We start from the raw sequence: 25,595 nt of genomic DNA, 5'->3' as shown, positions 1-25,595 counted from the left end.
ACTGGGGGCTTGGTAATGTTGGTGACACCACTGAAAATAGCTTCAATTTGACAGAAAGAAAACCCAAACAAAAGCATTTTGAGAAGATTCCTGAAAGATAAGCTACAAAACAATGTATAAGTCTACCCTGTAGTTCTTTAGTGATAGTGCAGCTTTCTGAAACCTCTAAGCAATCAGGAGTTGTATCTGTTTAGACTATTGCCAAATCTCCCAACACAGTGATCTTCTACTTTCATTAGTAAATACAGAGCAGATCAAAGAGGATATTTAAAAAGTTACTTGGTCATGCAACAATGCTAATTACATGAGCATTGTGCCAGAAGAACTAAAGGAGCTAAACTGGTGGCATCTCATAGATGTCTGGCTTTGGAAGGCTGCATCTGAACTTTTTAAATTAAAAAATAAAACCTACTTGAGCCTCCCGGCATGGAGGCTGCTTTACTCCTTGCATAGCAGCTGACACTGCAAAAATCAATGTGCATTACTTTTGTGAGGCAAATTTCCATGAACATCCATAGTTTTACCAGCCAACAACCTCCAAGCTTTTCTTAATATACTGAAATGGTTAATTGGTATATGGGAACCTGCAATTCACAGTAAATTCGAAATGGCCATTTCCTTAATATTATATATATAGTGGACGATCTTTTTAACCAGGTTGCTCTTTAATTATACAAATGCTAGTCAGTGTACATTACTTTCTTTATAATGAAAGCACATACCAAGTTTAACCAACTCGAAAGGCATGGCATGAAAAGTGGCCAGCCACGAGTTTTGTTACACAGAAACAGAGCATTGTTAGTACTCTGCATCCTTCCTAATTAATTGAAGCTTTCTACATTTGAGTAAGCACAGGGATCTGAGATAGCCAAGTTCAGCTTATGAGCTGCATGGCCAGGTTGAGCTTACGAGCTACATGACATCAGTGTTTGGAAATCTTGGTGCAGCTGAGGATTTGCCACACTTCTAAACTTCTTGCATAGTAGCCAACTTCTTCCAAAGTGAAGTGGTGGAACGTATGTGTATAGGAGTTGGCGTATGCCTAATTCAGGTATTGCTCCTAGCACCAAGATGAAGGAAATGCTAAACCTCATTTTTCCGCTTCTATATGTCTTAAATCTTTAGCACTTTTACAGGAGACGTGCTGGAGGATAGAATTTTCTCCTTTAGCATAAGCAATATCATTACTTCACTGATAGGCATAATCTCCTTCACATACCCCAGGCTAGGAAAGGTTAGGCAGAATTGTTTTCTGCATTAATACCTGCTTTCTTCATGTGCTTCTTTCAGATTCTTTTTAATGTACCTCATTAACAAGGATGAAACTGAGCATACTGGCCAGGTGAGTAGAAAAGAAATTACCCTGTAGCTTGTAGCAGCCTTGTAGCTCAGTACCACCAGGTGGAACTGATGTACCACCAGGAAGTGGGGATGATGCCACCCTCCCTGATTGTTTTCTGCAAGTGAAATAAAAGGAAGGGTTAAAAAAAAAAAAAGAGGGTAGAGGAGAAGGCTGCAGCCCTGTGCTATTCTACCCAGAACTGTGGTAGCACTGACCCAGAACTGGGTCAGAACTCTACTAGTTACCTTACTGTCATCTTATCTCTGAAATGAAAGCCTGAAATATCCAGTTGTAATTTATCCCCAAAAGATTAAGTAGTTGCTATATTTATAGTCTAAATCAATCTATAGATAGGTACATGGATGTGTGCATGTGCATTCAATGTTGTTAGGCCCTAGGTGTAAATAAGAGATAATTAAATCCTATTTATTTTCTTATTTATCTCAAATGAGAAGCTGTTATGCAAACACTACAAATGAATCATACACTTCAGTGTTTTCCAAGCAAACTGAACCACATTCTATCTATACAAATTGTGTGCAGGTTTGCTCTGATATAACAGACTGATTAACTTACATGTATGCAGTTTTTTTCTAATAGGGCTTAAATTTCAGTAGTACTGAATCGAGAGAAGTGCAGAACAATACTTTCACAAACATTCTTGATATACAAGTTTTGAGTTTTAATGATGTCTTCACAGTTCTACTCCATGGTCATAGGCATAGTATCTTGTTATTGTCAAACAGCACTAACTGCAGCAAGTCTGTTAAAACAAATACTCTCTTTTTCAGGAGTCATTTGTGTGGAAGATGTACCAAGAAAGATGTTGGGATTTTTTCCCAGCAGGGGACTGCTTCCGGAAACAGTATGAGGATCAACTTGGCTAATACCACAAAACAAATTATTTCTTCATTAACTATTAAGATCCAAGATAGAAAGAAAAAAAACCCTTCTTTTCTATTCATGACATAATTTCACATCTTGTATTTACTTTAAATGTCTTTAAACTTCAAGACATACATAAAATGTGATACTATTTCATAGGCTTTTTGTACCTACTACATATGAAACAGGTCTTCTGTTGGAATTTTCACTAGAAGAGAGAAAGCTATGCCGGGTTAAGCCTTCCAGTTCAAACATGATCTGAAATTATAGCAATTTTTTAACCACGTCATTAACCTAATGCTTTGGCAGTGCAGTTGAAAGGGCTACAAGGTGTCTTAATTGCATATTTGACATTTAAGAACTTGAACACCAGAGGCCATGCCTCAGAAAAAAATACTTCTTTTAACTAACTGCTGTCCATTTATTTCCCCCCACTATTTGCTAGTGAATGTATTTTAAGATACAGCTTGAAAAGCTTTAAGCAGTTAAAAAGAAAACATTTTCAAACACTTTGTCAACCTTGAAACATTAAGTGCCTTAAAACCTCTGTAGACATAGCTATGCAAACTTTTTATTTATGTTAGTGTTCTAGGTGAACAGATCCATTAACTGTATTGCTTTTCTGTCTTTCTGTATGAAACTGCACTTAAAGTTTGTTTATACACTACCTTCAATGACAGCTTATTAAATGCTGCTGTTAAAAGACATACACTGTATCACAATGAATACAATTTAAATCTTAGGCCAAAATAAAACAATGATTAATGGTCACCTGCAAGTAGAAGCTGCTAGAATTATGCATTTTTTTTCCTTCTAATAAAAAGTGCCCACTGCAATAAAGTATTATGAACCAAATACTATGTTTGCTGTTGTCTTTTGCATTTCCCTACAGTATGAAGATGTGAAGTGAGGATGATGACTAAAAACACATGTATTCATTCATCATTCATAGTTTTATTTTTAAGGACTACATAGAGCAAGTACAAGCTGAAATAACTTTCTCTTGGATATAGTGTAACCTGTATCTTTAGCAAATCCTAATTTCATCACAAATTTTAGACCCTTCTAAGAATATTAGACAATTTTTAATCACATCTAGATTAACTCTCGTTGCACAAAATTTAAGGTACCAGCAAAGAAAGCTGGACCTTTGGCAGACTGAAAAAAAAAAAAAAAAAGTGAAATATAAAGGAAATAACAGGGAGATTAAAGATTATTCAACTTTCTACCTAATGTTTGCTATATTCAGTTATTCACGGAAGAAAATCTGAGCTTCAGGAAATCATGCTGTCCAGCCACTCTTCAAGCTCTTCCTCAGTAACAGTTTTAGATGTACTTTGCTGTTGCTGTGATGCTGTACTCTTCTCTTCAGGCATATCTAGTTTTAAAGGGTCTAAAAAGTGAAAAGAACACACTTTAAAATCTGGAAGCAATTCCATACCAGCTCTTCATCCCAGATCATTTTGCTTTTTAATATACGACTGACTCTATTTAAACAAAATCTCTCCTTAAGAATCACAAGAAACAGTAGCACCAGTAAAAGAGATAAGACAGCTTAAAAAGCTCAACCAGAGCAATGTGGCTTCAAGGCAGACAGGGCCTGGTTTGCAGCAGACAATAAGTGTTCTCCCTACTGCAATTTGTTGGCAATCCCATCACTGCAGAGGTTACTTTAATGTAGAAGAGCAGGAGACCCCACCAGCAGATTGCCTTGCACAATCATTACAGCACATGTTACAGTATGATTCCATATTCTGATGGCATTGTTTTCTTAATGATTTAAGCTGTGCTTTGGAGTGAAAAGCATGACCTACCACTGAAATAAAAGAGCACTTCAAGACTGTCTTCAGTAACAAGGTTTGTTATATATCCTACATGTTCAGCCATCTTGGACTTATTAAGATAGCAAGACTATCACACACAAAAAAATCAAAGATGCTAAAGATTCTTTTAAAGCATGGTGGACTGGGGATGAGTAGTAAGCCACCTCCATCAAAGCAAACAGCAGTGTAGCTTCCAACAATGCAAACAAAAGAAAGGGGTTGCTGATTTTTCTGAAATTGTAATTTTGCATATGTTTTGTTTCCATGCTAAACAATTTTATAAAATTGATGCTAGTACAGTTTGAAAAGAGCATTTATAACAAGCCATCAGAAATAGCTGTCAATTCTTCTGTATGCTATCAGCACAGTGAACTAAGGGCCAATAATGTTACATGAAAGCTTTACCATCCTCTCTAAAATTCTCTAGTAGTGCTTTATTTTTTTTTTTTAATTTTAAATTTTGCTGATTCACAAGACCAGTGCTGCTCTGCAGAAGGAACTTTAGTGGAGAGATAAAATTCAAAAGAAACAAATGTGTCAGAACATATCCTCAGGTAAATGCAGTATGACAGAGATGATGACAGCAGTACTTTGACTGGCCAATCACAAATTCAAAACATCACCAAAACAGAGAGCAATGTAAATTAAATAAGGGCATGCTGAGGAGAAAAGAGATCTTACCATTTTCCTTACAATCAGTTTTCAAATTTTTCTCAGTTGATATGTTGTAGGATAATGCTTCTGACACAGGTCTGTTTTCTTTATCAGTGGGGGCATCTAGATTCAGGAGAAGATCAAGTTCTTCATCCAAATGGTCAGTCTCTTGCTTTGATAGTGGATGAACCCTCTGAAAGGGTTCTACAGTTGTTCTAGGCCTATTTTTACTTCCAGGCTCTGAAGGAGCATCAGAATTGCCAGTCGCATGGGACACCAACACTGTTTCACTTTGAGCTGGAGCCTGTCGGAACAGAAGCTCTCTCTTTTTGCCATCTTTGATAATTTTAGATTTCATCTGTGGGAGCTCTTCAGGTGTTGATGCCTAAGAGTACAAGAAAGTACTTGAGTCTTCCTGATGATTAACTCCCTTTTTACTATTCTACTTTGAAATGTAGTTTGTTTTTCCTCCATCTGACCCCTTACAAAGGCACAATGGATTTCAGCAGAATTGAATTCAGAAGTAAAATTACATGATGATACTTTCACCAAAGCAAGTACAAACTCTTTTTATCACTTATATCAGAATATGAGATTGTATGCTAAATTAGCAACTTCTGTAGTGTCACAAATAAATACTTCCTGGAGAGTTACTCTTTAATTCTTCTCTCCTGAAATCCTATTGATACTCAGAATTTGGCTAGAAATATTATCCCGTGTTAGGCCTTCCCTCCAAAATTCCAGTCTTGAAAGCAAACTATACTACAGGTTGCTGAAAATCATTTAGCAAAAGTCGCAAGTTATAGCTGTATATTTTTAAAAATGAAACCAAATTACAAAACATTATCACATAGTGAAACAAGAAGTGGCAAGTCATTATTTAACCATGGAACACAGATTCTGCTTTTATCAGGATGTCCTGGCATTAATAACACTGCGCCGTATCTGATGACCACTTCACCAGTCACAATGCCAAGACAAAAGATAAATGTCATAACACACACTTTATAACGCTGACAAAAGTCAAAAACAATGACTAGAACTCTTAAGAAGAAAACTGTATTTGAAAGTAGCATTTATTTGTTTGAAAGCAGCATTTGATTCCCTTAGACATCACATCTGCAGATTTGTTTGAGCTCCCTTAAGAAAAAGCACTGTTGTGTCAGTCACAGAAGCATTTCATGTAACTACAAACAGAAGCAAAATTCATTCTGTAAGGGTCACCTTGCTTGAGCAGACGGATTTTTATTTTTAATAGGAATTTTGGTTTAATATTGAAGTCTCACTGGTTCTCTGTCCTGGGTTCAGCAGTAGCAGTCATTTTTCTCCTTCTCAGTAGCTGGTGCAGTGCTGTGTTTTTGACTTTCAGCCTGGGAACAACGCTGATAACACCGATGTTTTTAGTTGCTGCTCAGTAATGTTTACTCTGACCAAGGACTTTTCTGAGTTTCATGCTCTGCCAGGGAGGAGGGGAAGCTGGGAGGAAGCAGAGACAGGACACCTGACCCAAACTAGCCAAAGAGGTATCCCATACCACAGCACATCATGCCCAGTATATAAACTGGGGCAGTTACCCAGAAGGGCTAGAGCACTGCTCGGTTGGGCTGGGTATTGGTTGGCGGGTGGTGAGCACTTGTATTCTCCTCCCTTGTTATTTCCCTTATCATTATTATTATTGGTTGCAGCAGCAGTGGTTTGTGTTATACCTTAGTTACTGTGACTAGTGGAGTCCCTCAGGGGTCGGTGCTGGGACCAGTGCTGTTTAATATTTTCATCAACGACCTGGATGAGGGAACTGAGTGTACCCTCAGCAAGTTTGCTGATGATACTAAACTGGGAGGAGTGGCTGACACACCAGAGGGCTGTGTTGCCATCCAGCGAGACCTGGACAGGCTGGAGAGTTGGGCGGAGAGGAACTTGATGAAATTCAACAAGGGCAAGTGTAGAGTCTTGCATCTGGGGAAGAACAACCCCATGTACCGGTACAGGTTGAGGGCTGACCTGCTGGGCTGTAGCGAAGGAGAAAGGGACCTGGGGGTCCTGGTGGATAGGAGGATGACAATGAGCCAGCAATGTGCCCTCGTGGCCAAGAAGGCCAATGGCATCCTAGGGTGCATTAGAAAGGGTGTGGTTAGTAGGTCAAGAGGGGTTCTCCTCCCCCTCTACTCTGCCTTGGTGAGGCCGCATCTGGAATATTGTGACCAGTTCTGGGCCCCACAGTTCAAGAAGGGCAGGGAATTGCTTGAGAGAGTCCAGCGCAGAGCCACAAAGATGATTAAGGGAGTGGAACATCTCCCTTATGAGGAGAGGCTGAGGGAGCTGGGACTCTTTAGCTTGGAGAAGAGGAGACTGAGGGGTGACCTCATCAATGTTTACAAATATGTAAAGGGTGAGTGTCAGGATGATGGAGCTAGGTTTTTTTCAGTGATGTCCAGTGATAGGACAAGGGGCAATGGGTGTAAACTGGAGCACAGGAGGTTCCATGTGAACATCAGGAAAAATTTCTTTACTGTGAGAGTGACAGATCACTGGAACAGGTTGCCCAGGGGGGTTGTGGAGTCTCCTACGTTGGAGATATTCAAGGCCCGCCTGGACAAGTTCCTGTGTGATGTACTCTAGGTTACCCTGCTCTTGCAGGAGGGTTGGACTAGATGATCTTTTGAGGTCCCTTCCAACCCTTGGGATTCTGTGATTCTGTGGACTGTTCTTATCTCAACCCATGGGAGTTACATTCTTTCATTTTGTTTACACAAAGCATAAGTGCTGATAGAACAGCAGCCTGCATTACCTGCCACGTGACATGCCAGTCTCAATAAATGTACTTACTTATAAAACGCATTGTACTTACGTTTGAAGACCAAGTTCAAAGTAATCATTCTTGCACAGATTGTTTCACTTAAAATATTTGCATTTTCTTATGAAAATTCACAGTATTACCTGCACAAGTTCAGCAGCTACATTCAACCTCAGATGTAGAGGTAATTCCTGAAGGGCCTGGGCCAAAGACTGGCAGTCAACAGAAAGTGCCGATAACTGAAATATAATTAAACACATAGTATGGCTGTATTGAAATAAAAATGAACTAATAATGACTTAAATCATAGTTTTAAATGACACATGTACTAATTTAGTTTGGCTAAATTACCATAACAGCTAAAATGAAAATAATCACTTAAAGGTGTATATGGAATGCTCCTTGGGCAATGCCTTCAAAATCCAAAGCAGGAAATAGTTCTGCAAGTTGACAATGATGTAGGAGACTTTACCAGCCGAAACATCTTTTAATCTGTGAAGCTTGCTATACAATGGGAATCGCCATTCTTTAATGAGTTGCTACTATTTTCTAAGCAATCGAACCATGTTGCTTGTATGTAGCTCTACTGGTTTTACTGCCTAAACAAAATGGCCCTTTTTGTACTTCCCCATTTTTTAAAATGTTTCAATGCTTGAAAAAGCAACCAACTATAGCTACATACACTTCTAAAATAGTATTCAAGACAGATACTCTAATGCTGCCTAGTTTTGTAAAAGGTGGAAAAGCTACTTACTAACATAACAGGTATTGAAGTTACTTGGTCTCTTGGCCCTTTTCTTTTTTGGCTGTAAAGTATTAAAAACAAATTTACAGAAAATGGACCAGCAACATTTGAGGCTTTTAAAGGACGCCTTGGACTTTGGTAAACTTAAACAGATTTCAAGCTCACATACGGCAGAAGATTCTGAGCATGTTAACCATTAATGAAAAAGAATTCGATATCCATTACATGTTTTAAAATCTGAAAACAAAATGCTCAAGTTCAGTCCATACTCTCATTTTCATGGAAGCAGAGAAGCTGCTACCAAATCTAAAGAGACAAAAAACTGTCCCTCTCAATGTGGTATAGACTAACACAGACATTCAGACTTCCAAATGCTCATAAATTAGTAGAGAGTGTTTTGTGCCATATCCTGAGAGATTTGTCAAAGGAATTCACACTGCTCCTTCCCAAAGCCAGTCAACAGGATGGCTTCTGACACCTGTACGCACAGGAAGAATGAGCATCAAAGACACAGTATGTTCTCATAGCATATTTACAAAGCTAAAAAATGACACAATGCAGTTGGTTCTTGTATGCAAATTCTGATTCTGGTATCCAGTAATGGTGTAAAAGGTCCAAACAACTTAACTATCTGATGGTTAGAATTTTTCTTCTTTACTAACAACTTTATTTTACAGTGGATATGTGAGCACCATCAAAGATGATTCACTAGTACAAGTAACCTCAAAAACTCTTTTAACAAGCGAGTGAAGGTGGAAACGAAGATGGGGAAGAGGAGGAAAGGCTGAGGATGAAGGTAAAGAGGAATTCTGAGAAATAACATAATGGAAGAAGGAATTCAATATCCAATTCACTAGAAGTGGTGCTTCAATAAAAACAAAACAAACAAATAAGAAATAAACCTCAAAGGGATCAAAGCAGCATTTAACAAATTATACATGCTTCATGGCACATGTAATTACTTGTTCAAGAAAATAAGCAGAGGCATATTTTGTTGCTGTTAACTCATTTTCTACTGAAAAATACAAATTACTATTACCTGATACAGTTTTCATGAAAAAGAAAGATAGGGCAGAAACAAAAAGGGGTAATAGGATGATGACGAGAGACAACGTGAAAAAACAGTGTTATGAAATCATTTGTGCCAGGATTCTGATGTAACATAAGAAATCAAAGAGAGGGTAATTGTGACTAGTGCAGTAAACTATTTCAAAGTGGTGCAAGAACAGTGAAAGACATGAAACAGTTTGAAACAATTAATTTGGATGAGGCAGGATGAGTAACACCAATCTGGTAGGGACAGAGGCAGAAGAATGTGCCCACCACAGCACACTTCACAGTGAGCCAGAGTGTGAGAACAGCTCCAGAACTGTGCAGTCTCATTAGTGGCAGGCAGAAGAACATTGTGAAAACCATGGGCAATGTGCAACTTCACTCTGCTCACAATGGTGTTAGCCATTCAGAAATGAATTTGAGTTCAAATCACCTAAATGCTCTAATGCAAAGCCTATGAGCAGATTATGAAGAAATTAATATTCTGGACACTGACATCCTGCATATGAGGAGCAGGAAGAACTGGGAAGAAAAAAAAAAACCACAGTCACTGAAAGACTGCATCCCGCTGAACGAACATATGATGGTTTAAAAAACTGCACTTGGATTTATTTCCTGATTTTAATTTGACTTTGTGACTTTAATGTACCTTTAAATATCACTTCCCAGGCAATAACTACTGTTAATATTTTAGGAAATAAATAGCAAACACTCAAGCACAGTTTTGCAGCAATTTTAAGAAAAGCTTGGAAGATAAAAGCATTTATCTTGCAATAATTTAGGTGACTTACATGAGGAAGGCAGCTGAAGAAATTAAGACACATCCCAGTATCCTTATATAGAAAACAGCTGACTCTCTTGCTTTGTCCCTTTTTATTCCAGCATAAATGATCTGCATCCAAATAATCTAAAATCTAGTTGGACCCATAGTAATTTTGGAGATTAAGTTGCAACCAGAGGATATAAACTGTTAATTTGAAAGAACTAGAAGAAGCTTCATAATCAAATATGACTATATTCATAGGTAATTTTTCTAAACCATTTTCTCTTTAATACCACTGAAAAAGGCAGGCTGACTTGTTACATCAGTAAAGCAAAGTGAGTTCCTTATTCTCCTTTCACTGTATGGATTTGCTTCTTTTCCTCCAATGTTACTCAAAAACCTTGCCTGCTGCTTTGATTAGTCTTCAATAGGAAATAAATAAATAAGGACAAGACCCAAGAGCCTCCAGCATCAGGGACAAATTAATAAAAATATACAAATTAAAGAGTGCTATTACTGTATTAAACTATTGGTTGCTGAAAGCACAACTGCCTAGGTATTCTGTGCCAGGCGCCTATCCATACAAGCTCATTTGAATGATAATTCTGTTACCTGCTTATGGCACATGCTTTCTCTATCCCATTCCTTCTCATCAGCAAATCGGAACTGTGAAAGGAAATCTCCTACAGAAAATAAATAAAACACACATTTTTTTTTTTTAATAACAAGGTCTCTCCAAAGTTCCCAACCCTGCAGAAGTAAATTCAATGTCTCGTCTTCAACAAATTGGCATATAATTTTCATGCTGCATGCATTCACAATATTAAGCTTTTTTAAGCCAAAATTCCATAGAAAGATCTTTTCAACTCTTGTTTGCAAAACAGTACTGAAAGGTGCAACAAGTTCAAAACTGAATGAGGAGATGCTAGATGTCATGTCAACAAGCAAGATTTTAATTGAGAAGTCCAATCTGGCAACATACTAGGAACACGTACAGTATTCACAAAGTGCATGTTTTAAGAACATCTTTAAAACTGCTGTAGACAGATTTTCACTTATCAACATGCAGATCTCTTTTAAAATTGATAAAAATTGTCATAAAAATCAGTTTGTACACACCAAGTAAAGACTTCTTGTTGTCTGATAGCTAAATTCTCCAGACTCTCTCTTCCTAGAACTTGCCCCTACTCAGGCATGTCATCAAAAAAAAGGCACTGAACCCTGAACTCCAGCTCATGTGCACAAGGGACCGAATTAAAAGACAGCCTAGATAGGGCTAGTTAAGATACACATATAATCTTAGTTATAGGATCTCCTAACCTCTTACCACATTCCTCCAAGACAGTAACAACTTCCTTTTACTATAGGGGAGCTTACGTTATTATTTTGGTTTAGATGTAATATTTCTATTGCAGTTCCATGACAGGTTGCGAAAGTCCTATAAATTTACTCACTGAATAAAGAACGGGCAAAAATTCTAGGAACTCAAAAAAGATAGTAAGGTCTGTGACAGAGGAAACATGAAAGATTAGTGTTGCGAGATAATGGCTAAAGACTGAGAGTAACAGAAAGCAAAGATGGTGCTGATGCAGAGTATGGGAAATATACCTTCCTAGACTATGCAGTTTAAGAACAAACAGGTGTTTCAGGAGTTCTATGGGAAAAACAAAATAAAACAAAAATAACAACAAACAAATCCCCTGTTGAATTCTTGCTTGGAGATGAAATTTTATCCCCAGAATTGCAGCTCACCTGTGAGTCAGTAGGATTTAGCCCAGCAGTTAGTTGAGAAACAGCTCATTTTTTCCCAAGTTCTAACAGAGAATGAATGTGCTAGAGGAAGTTTTCAATGACATTAGCAACAACTGAGAATCTAACTTCCATTCGGCTCTCAACATCGAACTGCCATTCATAACTTCAGCAATTCCTGAATCATGCCCTTAATCCTGCATACGGAATCTGAACACGTAATGTGCTGTCCCCAGAACTGGCTTCTTTTCCACTGTTTTCCTGTCCCAAAACTTAACCAGAATTCAGCCTTTCAACAATGTTACTCAATAGTGCAACCATCAGCCAGCTTCTGTTTTGCAAACAGAATGAATAAGTAGTGAAAAGGCATAGAGATTTTCATATTTCTTTGCCAAACAATAAAAGAAGGGAAACTAACTATCCCCCAGCAGGCATGTAAAATTTATTGTCCATGGCTTTTTCTGTATCTGAAGTGCTTTTCCAATTTATTGCATTTTATGTATGCTCATGAGGTATGCAGTGTACCTGTATTCTAAACACACTAAATACCTGGCATGTCCATCACTGTCATCTTAAAAAACATTCCAGCAAAAGTTCTCAGTTGAGTATTTATATAGATATTTATGACCATTACCATGTCCAGCTTGAATCTGCATCTCCCTGTCTTCATTAGGGTTATCCAACATTGGCCAACATTAATGGGTTGACATACAACCCTGCCTGGTCAGCGAGGCCTCGGTTTACATTCAATACATACAGATATTACTATTTTGAAAATAACCAGTATCAAACAGTACAAGTGCAAATAATTATTCACTGAAATTAACAATTAGATATACAAGAAGACACCTAATTTTGCAAATATTTAGTTCATATAATTCACAAACACCATGTTCCATGATAGCTAGGTATGCTCAGCAGTACAGAAAAATAACATCCTGTCTTTATGTATCTATCTGAAGATGCAAAGACTTGAGCACTCACAGTTGACTCACTGCTGACAAAAGTGCCTCCCTCTTCACTGCACACAGCACAAGAAGAAATAAATCCCTCTGTTTTAGAATATTTAGGATACTGCTAAGAAGTAATAACTAATGCTGAAAATTAAAGAAATTCATTCTTCAGTCTCATGACTTTAAAACGGGTATGAAAACGTGCAAACTAATTTCTATTTTAACAGTTCATATTTTAAAGGCTCAATTTAGATACATATATGAAGAAGCTTTATTGAAAAATAATTAAACCAAGTGATCCTCAAAGTCTTCATACTATCAGAACAAAGGCATAAGGATTTTCTTCTGATATCCCCAAGACTCCTTCAGTTCTTTCTCATGCTGTGTCACAAGGGAAATAAAGTTTCCTCTGTTCTTACAAAAGAGTAAAATTTAACTGAAGAATTAGTCAAATGCTCTCAGTATCTGAGAATGACCAGATCTAAAGCAACTAAACAAACCTACTTCATCAGGAAAATCCACTGGGATCAAGAACTGGTTTATGAATCTCCACACTCAAAAAGTTGGTAATAACAGATCCTCAATTTGATATTGTATTGCTGAATTAAAGGGTATTACTTAAATGTAGTTTAACTGGGCTCTTTAAGTAAATTAACAAAGCATGCCTTTCAAATGGAAAAGCAATAACTACAATTCACAGAAGCACATTTAATGCAAATTAGGTTAATGAGAATGTTGGTCTAACCAATTATCTTTTCACAAAGTCCTCTACCCTGAAAATAACTTCCTTTTATGCCATGAATACTAATCACATCTTGCAGTGACTACAGTTCTTCCCAACATAAGAAAATACAGTGAATAGCTTTCGTTACTTACAAATATCACTTGGCCTTCAAATACAGAGCAGCTAAAAATAATGCATTTAAGTAAACCGCACACATCGTCTTCAGTAACATTCATAGTAAGCCTTAATATTGTTTATTGTGTAAAATGTAACTTTATTATGAAGGAACAGCAGATCTAAACCACCATGCTTTCCTACCACTTCAATTTATTTTAAAGCTCAATTGATTTAAACAGAACACATTTCATAGTCTCAGTAGCAGAATTATCTCTTCATTTAAATAGTCACTAAATAGCAGAATCAAACAAATCCTACCTGTAATTTAATAAAATTTTCTAATCTGTGAAATTATGAGTCCAAGAGTTGAAAGTTTTTCTTAAAAACTGATTTAAGTAGAAAAACTTACATATCAGTGGAATCATTTTGTTCATATTAACTCTCTAATTCCTCAAAACCAGAAGACATAAAACATTACTGGAGACAGACAAGAAATATTCCATATTCAGAAATTTTTCAAATTAGAGGGAAGGATCAATGTAACAGGATCCTTCTAAGACTACCGTGATTGTAAAGAAGCACTGCAAGGGCAAATATAAGACTCAAAACCATTTTTTTCAATCAGAATTTAAATTCTCCTAAATAAGTACCAATGATTTTGATAAATTTATTTGGGGTTTTCCAGCCTTTATTCACCTCTCATTCATTATATTTTGGGAATTCAATCCTCTGTCTTCAAATGTGTTTAGTCAGCTAAACAAAATGCAGCAAATTTAAGACAACATTATGCAGCTGAACCAAATAAACCACAATAGAAAACTACAACTACATTTGGGAAATTAGTAACAAGATGTAAAATATCTCAAAAAGCACCCTCTACCACACTAGTCAAAGTTCTTCCGGAGATACTAAATTGATAATATCCTCTCAAAGGAAGTTCATCTTCAGAATTGATTTTAAGCAACTTTGCAAGTTTAACTTGCAAGAGATCCTTTTTTCTCTATATTGATCCCCAATTCATCACTAATGATATAATATCAAAATAAGCTACCTGCCTTCTCCACCAGTCTTCTTCATGGGCTGCAATAATGCAGGAGAAAGTAGATGTTATTTTAAGGTGAAAAAAAAAGAACCAGATCCTCCAGTCTAACACTTTTCTGCAGGAAAAAAACAATGAATTGCAGAATTTAGGCATGAATGAAGCTTGAAATCTGATCCAACATCAAGGGTTCATAAAAGACTGATCAACTTCTCTTGAGAAATTAGAGGAAGATAAGCAGTATATTCTTTCCCTTTTAATAGTGCAAGACTTCATGCTGAAAGTCCAAGAGACGAGCGAAATCTATAGATATAAGAAAAGGTGGGCAACTACTAAGCCATGAATTTTGAGCTAACTTAGGAGCATGAAACCTAAAACTTAGCAGTCTTTGGGATTAAGTAGGTATGAGTGAATCTTTCTCAAGCTAGAAGAAAAAGCATGAGGAAGAACTCTCATCCATCCATCCATGCATGCATGCCGTGGCCTGCTCTAACTAGAAGATTTTAAAAACAGCACACAAAGAGCAAGAACCACAGACTAGGCAATTTGGAACATCATCAGAATGAAAAGATTTCTTTCTTCTTACACAGTGTTTCTACACAGTGCGATTTTCATATATATTATAGATATATTTATATTTTTATGTATATATATATAAATTGTCTATCTAAAATTAATCCTCATTTTATATAAAAATCTCTTTGGATAAATACTACTGAAGACTCCCTTTTACAGGACACCTAATGGTTTTTCCTATTTTTCTCCAACAGAAGGAGACTTACATATATACAAATTCATAATATTCTTCCAACACTATGAACGTATGTTCTGCAAAAGTTTTATATGAATAATTTTATACACATCATAAACAGATAATCATCCAGATATGATCGTTTTCCCACAACAAGGTAGCATACAATATTGAAAACAGACTTCTCAAAGACACACAGCTTCCAAAGTCTGTTCATGCAAGTTCTAATAACATCACTGATTTTCTATTTCTGCTTTTTAATTTCTCCACTAGAGTACACATTGTAACTATTATCATTTACTGTAAGTAAGACCGCAATGTGCTACTTATGCATAGAGTAATAGCAATTTTTAGAATGTGAGAATACAAAAACTGTAGATAAATACCCTGTAAGAACTCAACATTTGTGAGATTTCTTCAGAAGCTATTAAGATCTGTAGTATTGCCTGTCACCGCAAAGTCCATCTTTTATTAAGAACATGACAAGTATTTCCAAGCAACACGCTTTCACCACAAATACAACCCAATATTTTCCCTGGTTCTGCCGCTTGCCAGTAGGTTGCACAGTGGTGTTACAAACTCCAGAAGGCTTATGCAATGGCTCAGCATAAAAATTCTAACTACAAGCAGAATATATGTCACAAAGAAAATATTTTACATAACATTCTTCTACTGTTACCAGCAGAAGTTTTTGAGCTCTCTGCAAACATACTGGTGTCAAGGATTTCTGTAGCCTTCACTGCAAAATATAAAGCATATTTGTAACCAGATTCAGAAAGAAAAATATTCAAATTAATTCCCTGGCACAACTACACAGTACTACTAGTCACAATTTAAAAAAAATAATATGTAAATTTGACCTAAGAGCAGGCTCATTTGATCTAGGCTAAATGAGGTCCTCAAAATTTAACGTGTCACAGAAAAAGGAGTAAGAAGGAAGGATCTTTGGAAACTAGTGCTGCTTTGGGAACACTGGGTGTCTATTCAGGAAGAACAGAACTACTTTAACATACAGTGGAACTGCAGCCTCTTGAAATCAAGGTTGGATGCCAGTTTTTCAAATGAAAAGGAGACTAAAGCCAACAAATTGCAAACACGATAGTTTGGGGGGGAGAAAGGGGAAGAGAATAGGCAAAGCCAAAACAAAACAACAAAAAACTCAACACCTCTTCTTATTAAAAGCTAGAGCAGAGGTTGACAAGAGTCAAAACAGGAAAACAACAAATAAAACGATATTTGAAAAGTTTCAGAAAAACAGCTGTACACATGCTTCTGCATGAACACTAGGTGACTAAGAAATAAGGTACATGTAATTGGAATGCCTTTAAGGCGTTCAAAAAACTAAATGACAACACAAGAATACTGGGAGCAGTGAAAGGAAGACTGAGAAGGACAGTGCAAATGAAGCCAGCAATTTATATAAAAAACTTTTTGGATAAATGTTACTCAAACCAACCAAAAAGTGGCAAATTTGTAAGTTGAAGCTTGGTTGTGGAACTCCATGCTATCAGGAGGTGCAGATGTCATAAGTTTCCACAGATGCAAGGCGGGATATATCTATTGTTAACTACAAAGATTTTCTATCTGGCTCAGGAAGTAACATAAAGGGACATAAATTGGTGCAGGTTAAGAAAGTGTTTGGGAAAATAGCAGATGGGAAAGTTCTGTATCATATCACATGCTCAGGTGCCTTACAAGAGGTATCTCCAGATGGACATTGGGTCTAATTAAATTGGGTTTTAATTCAAATCTTAAGTTTCAGCAAAAAGCTACTTTAAAAAAAAAACCCAACAAATAATTGTAGAACTCTACCTTTCTCTTAATTAGTTTTCTTTCTGCAGGAAAAATGGGAAGGAAAAGCAGGTGATCTACAAATTTATTTTTAACCTGTAGCGGAGTGTTCCTTCAAGACAATGTACATTTTACATCCGCAGGGTGTATAAGCAGACAGACAACACTGACATATGGAAACTGTATAAACAGCATCAGACTCTCTCTGCTTTCTAATTAACTTTTCCACATTTTCTTATATGTATCACTATTTTTCATACATATTTTTTATTAAATATTTAACAATTATAGCTTGTACAATGTTACAAAAAAAATCCCAAGTACTAAAAAAAAAAAAAGAATTGAGCAAAAAAGTATATTTAAAATTTAACCTGATGTGACCAATCCCGTCATCTCCATCTTTCTCTTTTTTATTGAATAAACAATAAAATGATATTTAAGTGTGAAGTTACTGATTTCCCCATCGGTTAAGCTTAAACCTTTCATTAAGTTTAAGGTAGTCACCTTAAATATTTATATTTTTTCCTGATGCTTCATGACATTTCTCAGTGTCATTTTTTTCAGGTCACTAATTTACAACATACTTGGTGATTTTTTAAATGTCACTGCAACCAGTCTGCTAGATTAGACAAAGTATAAAAATCCACTGAGCTCACTGTCTTTTGAACAACACCATTCAAGAGAAAGGCTGAAAAAGAGATCAAAGATTGCTGCATAATTTAATGAATAAATACTGAGGACCAAAGACTTCTTTTGTGTAGCGTCAGCATGACATAGCAGGAGGTGAAATTTGTGATTCTCCCCATTATACACCCATCCAAAAAAATTCTACTTAAAAAAAAACACAACAAAACACAAAACATTATTTTAGAACATGTAAAGAAACTTAAGAAATACTTTGTTTTAAGCAGTTTGATATCTGTATTCCAATAATAGCCACTAACTTGACACAAAGAAAAAAGCCTATCTGTAGCTCTTACATGCCACATACACACACAAGAAAACTTCCCTTTCTCCCACCCCCTTCCCTCCAATTTTCATAGCAGACAAGACATGACAGTTTACAATAGTTTTGACAGTTGTCTATTCAAGCTTCCATTTTAAGCATTTAAAGCCAGTCTTAATTTTAGATGATGGTACACACATGATTTGACAGTCTTTGCACTATTAGAATTTTATAGCCCAAAAACCCCACCTAATTTTTTTCTTAGTGCTACATTTTCATTCCTTATTCTGTATTGATAGAACACTTACAGCAAAGAATGAAGTTATGTAATCAATAAGGTTTTTTTTTATCCTGTTGTATTTTTAACATTATCACATCCAAATTAATACCATTCTTCCCTAAAGCAGAATTCACTATTCATGCAAGCAGTACAGTATGCCATGTCCATGGGACTATCTTTCAAAAGTATTCATAAATTATAAATAAAGGTGCAGGCCTAAAAATAGTCAAGTGGTTTGATACCGTGAGTACAAGGCTTGGCTTTCTTGCATTTATGAAGGGTTCTGGAAGATCTGACAAGTCACAGCAGTAACACAAGCTGCTTTTAATTTAATGACACAGAAGAAGTATCTTCAGAAAACAAGACAGGATTATCTTCTGATATGTTAATAAAATAACAAGGATTATAATTAGCAAAGAGTAAATCTAGTAAAGCTCTAATTTTATAAGCATGCAAAAGTATTTCTTTGCATATGCAAGTTACTCATAAATCTCCAAAAATAGTAGTGTAATGGCTTAACAGTGAGTCTGAACATCAGCTTAAAAGTTAACAACAGATTGGTAAGCATTCATTTCAGATCAAAAATAGAAGCAAGGCTATTCATTTTACCAAAGGCACAGAAAGCCACTACATTCTTGCCCAACTTAACATTTGTAAGAAAAATAATCAATGAGCTGGAACCTCATGATAATTTTTCAAGAAACGTGCTTCCTAAAAGGTTACACTATCTAAAGTAGAGTTTTCCCATTGCTACAGCTTAACTGGTCAAGGCAAAGTTTCAAACCTTATATTAACAGAAATTATAAAAGGAGAACAAAACCACTTGGTACCTACATTTCTTTGGGTCATGTGAAAAAGCAAGTTGTAGCCACATGCAAGCTTCTGCTAATCTTTTGTGTCAGTTACCTTGAGGTTTTTTCTAACAAATTTATCGTAAGTAAATCAAGCTCAGGTTAGCTCAAGTGAAAAGACTAGTATCCCCTGTGTTGACCCCATGCTTGCTCCTCTGTGCTGAACACACTACAACATTCCACATTCTATAGCTTACAATATCTCTTAGAAACACATCCTGCAGCCTTATTAGCACAAGTTCTTCTTGCATGGTAGTAACAAGAATTACTGCTCTTCCACAAACTAAATTCTGTGAAGAGATCATAGAAAATGAAGAATTACAGTTTTCTGGAGACAAACACCATCTGGACTATGTATTTACCACTGATACAAAAGTGTTTTCCAGGTCTGAATAGTGCAAAAGTATTGATCTTTATTTGATTACCTTCTGAATTCAAACAGAACAGAAGTGGAATGCGCACTCCAGTGTTCATTTTTAAATATTGATTTCAATAATTTATTTTCTATCACAATATTGGCATACTATTAAGTAGCATAATAGGAATATCAAAGTTCAGGTTTTAGATATTGAAGACAGTGACACTGGTAAAAAAGGCTAAAATGAAAAATCTATATCATGGCTATTCACTAGACAAATTTACTTCGTGTTGTTTACTTGTAGATTTTCTATGATCTTGCTCTCTATAGTCAAAAAAACAAAAAAGAAAGGCTCACACAATTTTGCTCCAGAGAGACATTACTTCATGGTGCATTTTAACGTTGTGCTAAAGCCTTCCCTGCCTATTCATTCATTCATCACCCTGCTTGTCCTACACCTCTGCTTATTAGGTTTATTTTAGCTTTTTACTTTGTTTGAACAATTCTTTCAAATTTCTGGCCATGATTATAATACTTTAAGTCCCTCTAGCCTACTTAGAACATAATATGCAGGTGCTGATCAATGATTTATTTATTTATTTATTTATTTGGGCAGAATTTTTCTGAGCAGCTCAAACTGTCTGATTCTTATCTAATGAAAGTGTATTTTAAAAGCAGCATCAGAGACACTGAGATTTGTAGCAAGTTGTCAGATTATCATTTCTTTCTTCCATAAAATAACCAACTCCCCTTCTATAACCACTGTCCGGCAATCACACAGGGATGGGTTTCACAACACATCTTTCCCACCAAACCAGCATACAGTGAAAACATGCTTACAACAAGTAAAAGATTCTTGAGTTAACAGTTATAAATCTTAGCCATATATACGTGAAAAGGAAAAATAATAGTCTTCATAGCATAAGAGAAAAAAAAGCATTCACCAAGATGCTGCTCTGTAGATGAAAAATGGATGACCTCTAAACACACATTCAGGGGGCTTTTCAACAGCTCTTCTAGTTTTGGTCAGTGCTTTATCTTTTTATTTTTTTTTTTAATTAGTATTTGTATTTGTAAAATTAACATTCATTTTGGTTTTAAGCTTCAGAGACTTAGAAAATAATCAGAATCTACCAAAAGTTTTAGGATGACAAGAAGGCAACCCATGATTCTACTGATAGCTTAATATTCTGAGCCTTTCCAGGAGAGAGTTCTTTCTCACACTGACTAGGAAATACTCAGAATACAGCAGAAGTTCAATTCATTAACCAAAAGTGACAAAGGTTAGAATGATACATCAATTATATATATGAAAGATAAGATTTAAACTTAAGAAAACAAAATGAAATTTCAGGGGCATCTAGGGTTCTCTGAAAGCCAAATTAAAAATACACTTGAACAGCCAAAGCTCACTTGCACTTTATTCATATATGGGTTGAGAGATGAACTGCACTAACCTGTCAGCTGCAGCTTCGTTACCTACATCAAACGAGTCACTGCAGAAGCTAAACATACTATGAGGTCAGTTGTGATGGATGACTTAGAACTAGGAACTGGCAACCACTGGAGGGAAAATGAAAACCAAGGGAAATTTGGGAAGCTCACATATTTCTAGTCAAATACAAATTTCAAACTGAAACTTAACTATCCCTGTAACCCCAAAGCTCATGGTGGGGAAATCTCTCAAAGGATTCCTAGATTAAAGTTGGGAGGAAATAAGGGTCAATGGGTTGTCATCTTATTGTACTATAGCAAAAAAAGAACAGATTTCTGTGCTCTTATCTCTTCTGTATTACATTGTACAGAAGCACAACATCCAAGATTAGATTTTTATTTTTTTTTTAATGGTAAATAAATGTTAGCATAAACACCCTTAAACACTGAAAAGCAATGCACGTCTCTGGTTCTACAAAGATTAAGACACAACAGCTGAAAATGACTCACATTCAAAATACACTTACAGAAAACATTTGCAGCCTCAACTGAATTTATTAAGTTCAGAAAAATAAGAAACAGTTTGGCAATTGATAATCTTAGAAACAAGCTTTCTTTCTATGACTGTCAAAATGCACACCAGGAAATTTTGGGAAATGACACCAACTGAATTAATGAGCAATCTTTCTGTTTATCACATCCGCATTTCACTGTAAGACTTTCCAAGCTGGGTAATAAAAGAGTTGGAAGTCATCAGCCTACTGTGTAAATCTAGACTTACCCTCACTATTGGTTGAACCTGCAAATGGGAAAGCAGCAGCCACATCCATCGGCCTGAGCTACGGACACACCTAGGGTCTCTGGGCTGAGCAGAAGGAATCCCCAGGAGCTGTTGGAGGTATGGCTGCTTGTAACACCCCCTAACAAAACAACAAGCAAGGAACTCCTGCACAATATCCTTGTCTCTAAACTGGAGAGGCATGGATTTGATGGATGGAGCACTCAGTGGATAAGGAACTGGCTGGTTGCACTTAAATAGTTGCAGTCAACAGCTCAACATTGAAATAGAAACCAGGGACACGTGGCATTCCTCAGAGGTTGGTATTAGGACCAGCACTGTTTAACATCTTGGTTGGTGACATGGATAGGGGGATCAAGTGCACCCTCAGCAAATCTGCCAATGACACAAAGCTGTATGGTGCAGTTGACATGCCATATCGAAGGGATGCCATCTAGAGGGACCTAAACAGGCTTAAGAGGTGGGCAAGCACAAACCTCATAAGTTCAACAAGGCCAAGTACAAGGTCCTGCACCTGGGTCAGAACAATCCCAAGCACAAATACAGGCGTGGCAAAGAACAGTTTAAGCAGAGTCCTGAGGAGAAGGCCTAGGGAGTGTTGGTTGATGGGAAGCTCAACATTATTTGGCAATGTGTGCCTGCAGCCCAGAAAGCTGACTGTATGCTAAGCTCCACCAAAAGGAGCACATCCAGAAGGCTGAGGGAGGTGATTCTGCCCCTCTGACTCTACTCTCATGAGAACCCTGCCTGGAGTACTGCATCCAGCTCAGGGGCACGCAAAATAAGATAGATGTAGACCTGTTGGATAAAATACAGAGGAGGGCCACGAAGATTATCTGAGGGCTGGAGCACCTCTCCTATGAAGACAGGCTGAGAGACTTGGGCTGTTAAGCCTGGAGAGAGCTACAGGGAGACCTTAGAGCAGCCTTCCAGGGAGGCTACAAAAAAGCTGGAGAGGGCCTTTATACATGGGTGTGAGGGAGGAGAAGGGGTAATGGCTTTAACCTGAAAGAGGGGTTGGATTAGCTATTAGGAAGAAATCCTTTACTGTGAAGGTCGTGAAGCACTGGAACAGGTTGCCCAGAGAAATTCTGGATGTCCCATCCCTGGAAGTGTTCAAGGCATGGTAGCTGGAACTAAATGATCTTTAAGGTCCCTTCCAACCCAAACTCACACTAAAATTTTTGTTCTGAATAAAAATGGCAAACCTCTTTGTAATCATAACAGAATGGAAAAAACTAAGTTATAGCTCAATAATTCCATAAACACCAATTTCTTTCAGTAGATGAGTTCACTGAGGTTGACAAAGATTTTCCCCCACCCGGCTACAGGGAAAACACCCTTCATGAAAATGTGTGTAAGTGAACACGACTACCAGATGAATGAGATGTCATTAGAAAAGAGATTCATGACTTCTATGACTTTGGTATAATGAGAAAAGTTATATATTCTGTACAGTGCTGCTGTAAGTGAACGTGAACATTTTAAGAGACTGTTACCTGGAGACTACTATACACACATGCTAGATGAAGACAAACTGTAGAAGAGGCTCACCGACTACATGAAGAAAGCATAATACAGTGTATTTGACACTGTTAAGTACAAAGAGAAATGTGATGCTGATTACATTATTATTTAAATCTTTTCATTTGAAAACATGTCTTCTTGTATGACTTCTGTGTACAATTAGAGAGATCAGTTTAAAAATTTTAATAAAATCTTTTCAATTCAGATAGTCATTAAGATTTTATTTGGTATAGTAAATTGATTTACTTCTACCAGCTTTTGTCATCAGGTGTGTCCTGAGATTCAAGCATATAGATTATACATATTTCAAATAATTAGGAAAGACGAGATTGATGGGCCTAGTTGGAATTATTAGTTATTCTGGGTTACTTGACATTAATAGCTCAAGGCAGAAAAGCATCAGCTGATTCCATTGTAAAAACATGAATTCATTCTAAGCCTATCTTCCAAAATTCCAGAAAGTTTTGCTCCCTCAAAAAAACCCAACCAAACTACACCACCACCAACAAAACAAACAAACAAACAAAAACTAAAACAAACAAAAAACACCCCAAACCCCTCTACACAGTTTCTCTACAATGCACTTATCTGGACTGTAGATTCATTTAGCTTCTTCCATGTCATAAATAAATAACGAAAAAAGCTATTTCATGAGGTGCTACATGTCTGTAAGAGATCACATGACCTAAAAGGTGAACAAGTTCATACTGGAAACTGCAAACTTGATTTCACAGTGCAGACTGGCATCCATTAACAGTGCATTTATTCACACTTCTGTGAGCCCAGAACCGTGACCATAAATTTTACAGGGCAGACACAGCAAAAAGGTCTGTTGCGTACTTTTTCAGTGGTAAACTTCATAGGAGGCTACTCAAAAAGAGAAGCCCTCTTCTTGAGCTACATATTGTTTACAGGCTTCCTTTGATACCTTTTCTATTCTTGCACCAGACCAATGGCTGCGTCTTTGAATTTGTTCACAGGAAATGTCTTTCATAAGTCAGGTTATCTTCATATATGAGCAGCTGCACAGCCTGGCAGCACACATTGGCCATTACCACTGCAGTGATTTCCTAAATGCTCCTACTACAACTGAAAGGTCAAAGCAGCAGCCTTTACAGGTGCTTAATACAGGAATATAATATATTCCAAGTGAGGATCTCAGAAGCTTTACGTTGGGTGGTAGGTACCTTTGCTATTACTTTTAATCTGGTAATGGAAATAAATCCCTATGTGAATACAACACAGCAGCTGAAATCATTCAATTCCCTCAGCAGAATTCACCTCCTTTCTTCTTTGGAAGCAGGAAGTAATAAAGTCTCCTTGTCTGAGATAACAAGATACAAATCCCATTCCTCCAGCGATAAGGGCTTACTGTCTCTTTGAATAGCTTTTCAATGAGACACATTCCTAAGAGTAGAAAAAGGACAGCTGGAAACAGCATGTGCATTTTGTGGATCGTTTACCTCCTCGGTCTTCATCAGTGTTCTCTGTGATATGAAAACTTAATAGAGACACTTTTCTTATGAGTAGAGGATTACAAAAAACAGATACAGTCAAGATCAAACATCCAGTTATAAAGTGTGCCTACTTGGGTGAACAATGTGTCAACTGATCTGCTGTCATCTTCCTGGGTTTCTTCATAGGTTTTAAACACTTATAGAACGTAGTCCCAAAAATCTGATAATGAATGTCCCTGTAGTAAAGGACCATCAGCTAATTTTATACTGATACATTTTAAATTTGTTTCCCTGGACTGGTATTGTTGAATTTTGGAGTTACGTGAGAGTGACAAATACCACTGTTCTATATAGCTTCCTACAAATCTAATGCTTAAGATTTTAATAAGAGTAGCTAATGTTTTATTCCACCAGCACCTGAATAAGACTGCTACATATACAGATGTTATAGTCTCCCAAAAATAGAAAGAACAATGGGCTGTGTAAATATTCTCAATGCATTTTTCATTCTATTAGTTGGTGAAAGCAATATTAGTGGCTTCTGTTATACTGAAGAAAGATAGTGGTGGCTCTGTTTTAGTGAAAAAATATTTCTGGTTGTTAAATAGACCCTGGTGGAATCAAAAGTTTTAATAGCATGTATTTCTATTTTTGAAGCATCTGACATCTAAGTGTAAGCTGTAACTTTCATCTAAATTCTAGCCACAACATAAAGAATTAGTGTATCTGGTAAAACAGGAGGTTTGATCTCAGGGTACCA

General features: G+C 36.7%; 3 protein-coding genes across 3 annotated transcripts in view; 1 reads left to right on the top strand and 2 right to left on the bottom strand.

The window, feature by feature from the left end:
* RYR3 (ryanodine receptor 3) overlaps positions 1–3,084 on the top strand; it is a 225,138-nt gene extending 222,054 nt beyond the window's left edge. Inside the window, exons 103-104 of the mRNA XM_062619313.1 lie at positions 1,291–1,342; positions 2,134–3,084. Coding sequence (XP_062475297.1) covers positions 1,291–1,342; positions 2,134–2,229 — 148 coding nt within the window. The 3' untranslated portion in view covers positions 2,230–3,084. The remainder of the gene's footprint in view (positions 1–1,290; positions 1,343–2,133) is intronic.
* Positions 1–25,595, bottom strand: part of LOC134163987 (uncharacterized) — a 612,365-nt gene that overhangs the window by 139,216 nt on the left and 447,554 nt on the right.
* Positions 3,441–25,595, bottom strand: part of AVEN (apoptosis and caspase activation inhibitor) — a 102,586-nt gene continuing 80,431 nt past the window's right edge. The window contains exons 3-6 of the mRNA XM_062619306.1: positions 10,672–10,742; positions 7,642–7,737; positions 4,732–5,089; positions 3,441–3,620 (exon numbers count right to left, since the gene is read on the bottom strand). Coding sequence (XP_062475290.1) covers positions 3,502–3,620; positions 4,732–5,089; positions 7,642–7,737; positions 10,672–10,742 — 644 coding nt within the window. The 3' untranslated portion in view covers positions 3,441–3,501. The remainder of the gene's footprint in view (positions 3,621–4,731; positions 5,090–7,641; positions 7,738–10,671; positions 10,743–25,595) is intronic.

Source organism: Pezoporus occidentalis, unplaced genomic scaffold, assembly GCF_034315485.1.
Source record: "Pezoporus occidentalis ecotype Australia unplaced genomic scaffold, CSIRO_AGI_Poc_V1 ctg21, whole genome shotgun sequence".
NCBI lineage: Eukaryota > Metazoa > Chordata > Aves > Psittaciformes > Psittacidae > Pezoporus > Pezoporus occidentalis.
Note: the sequence above shows the minus strand (reverse complement) of the source record. Positions and strands in the feature narration are given on the sequence as shown.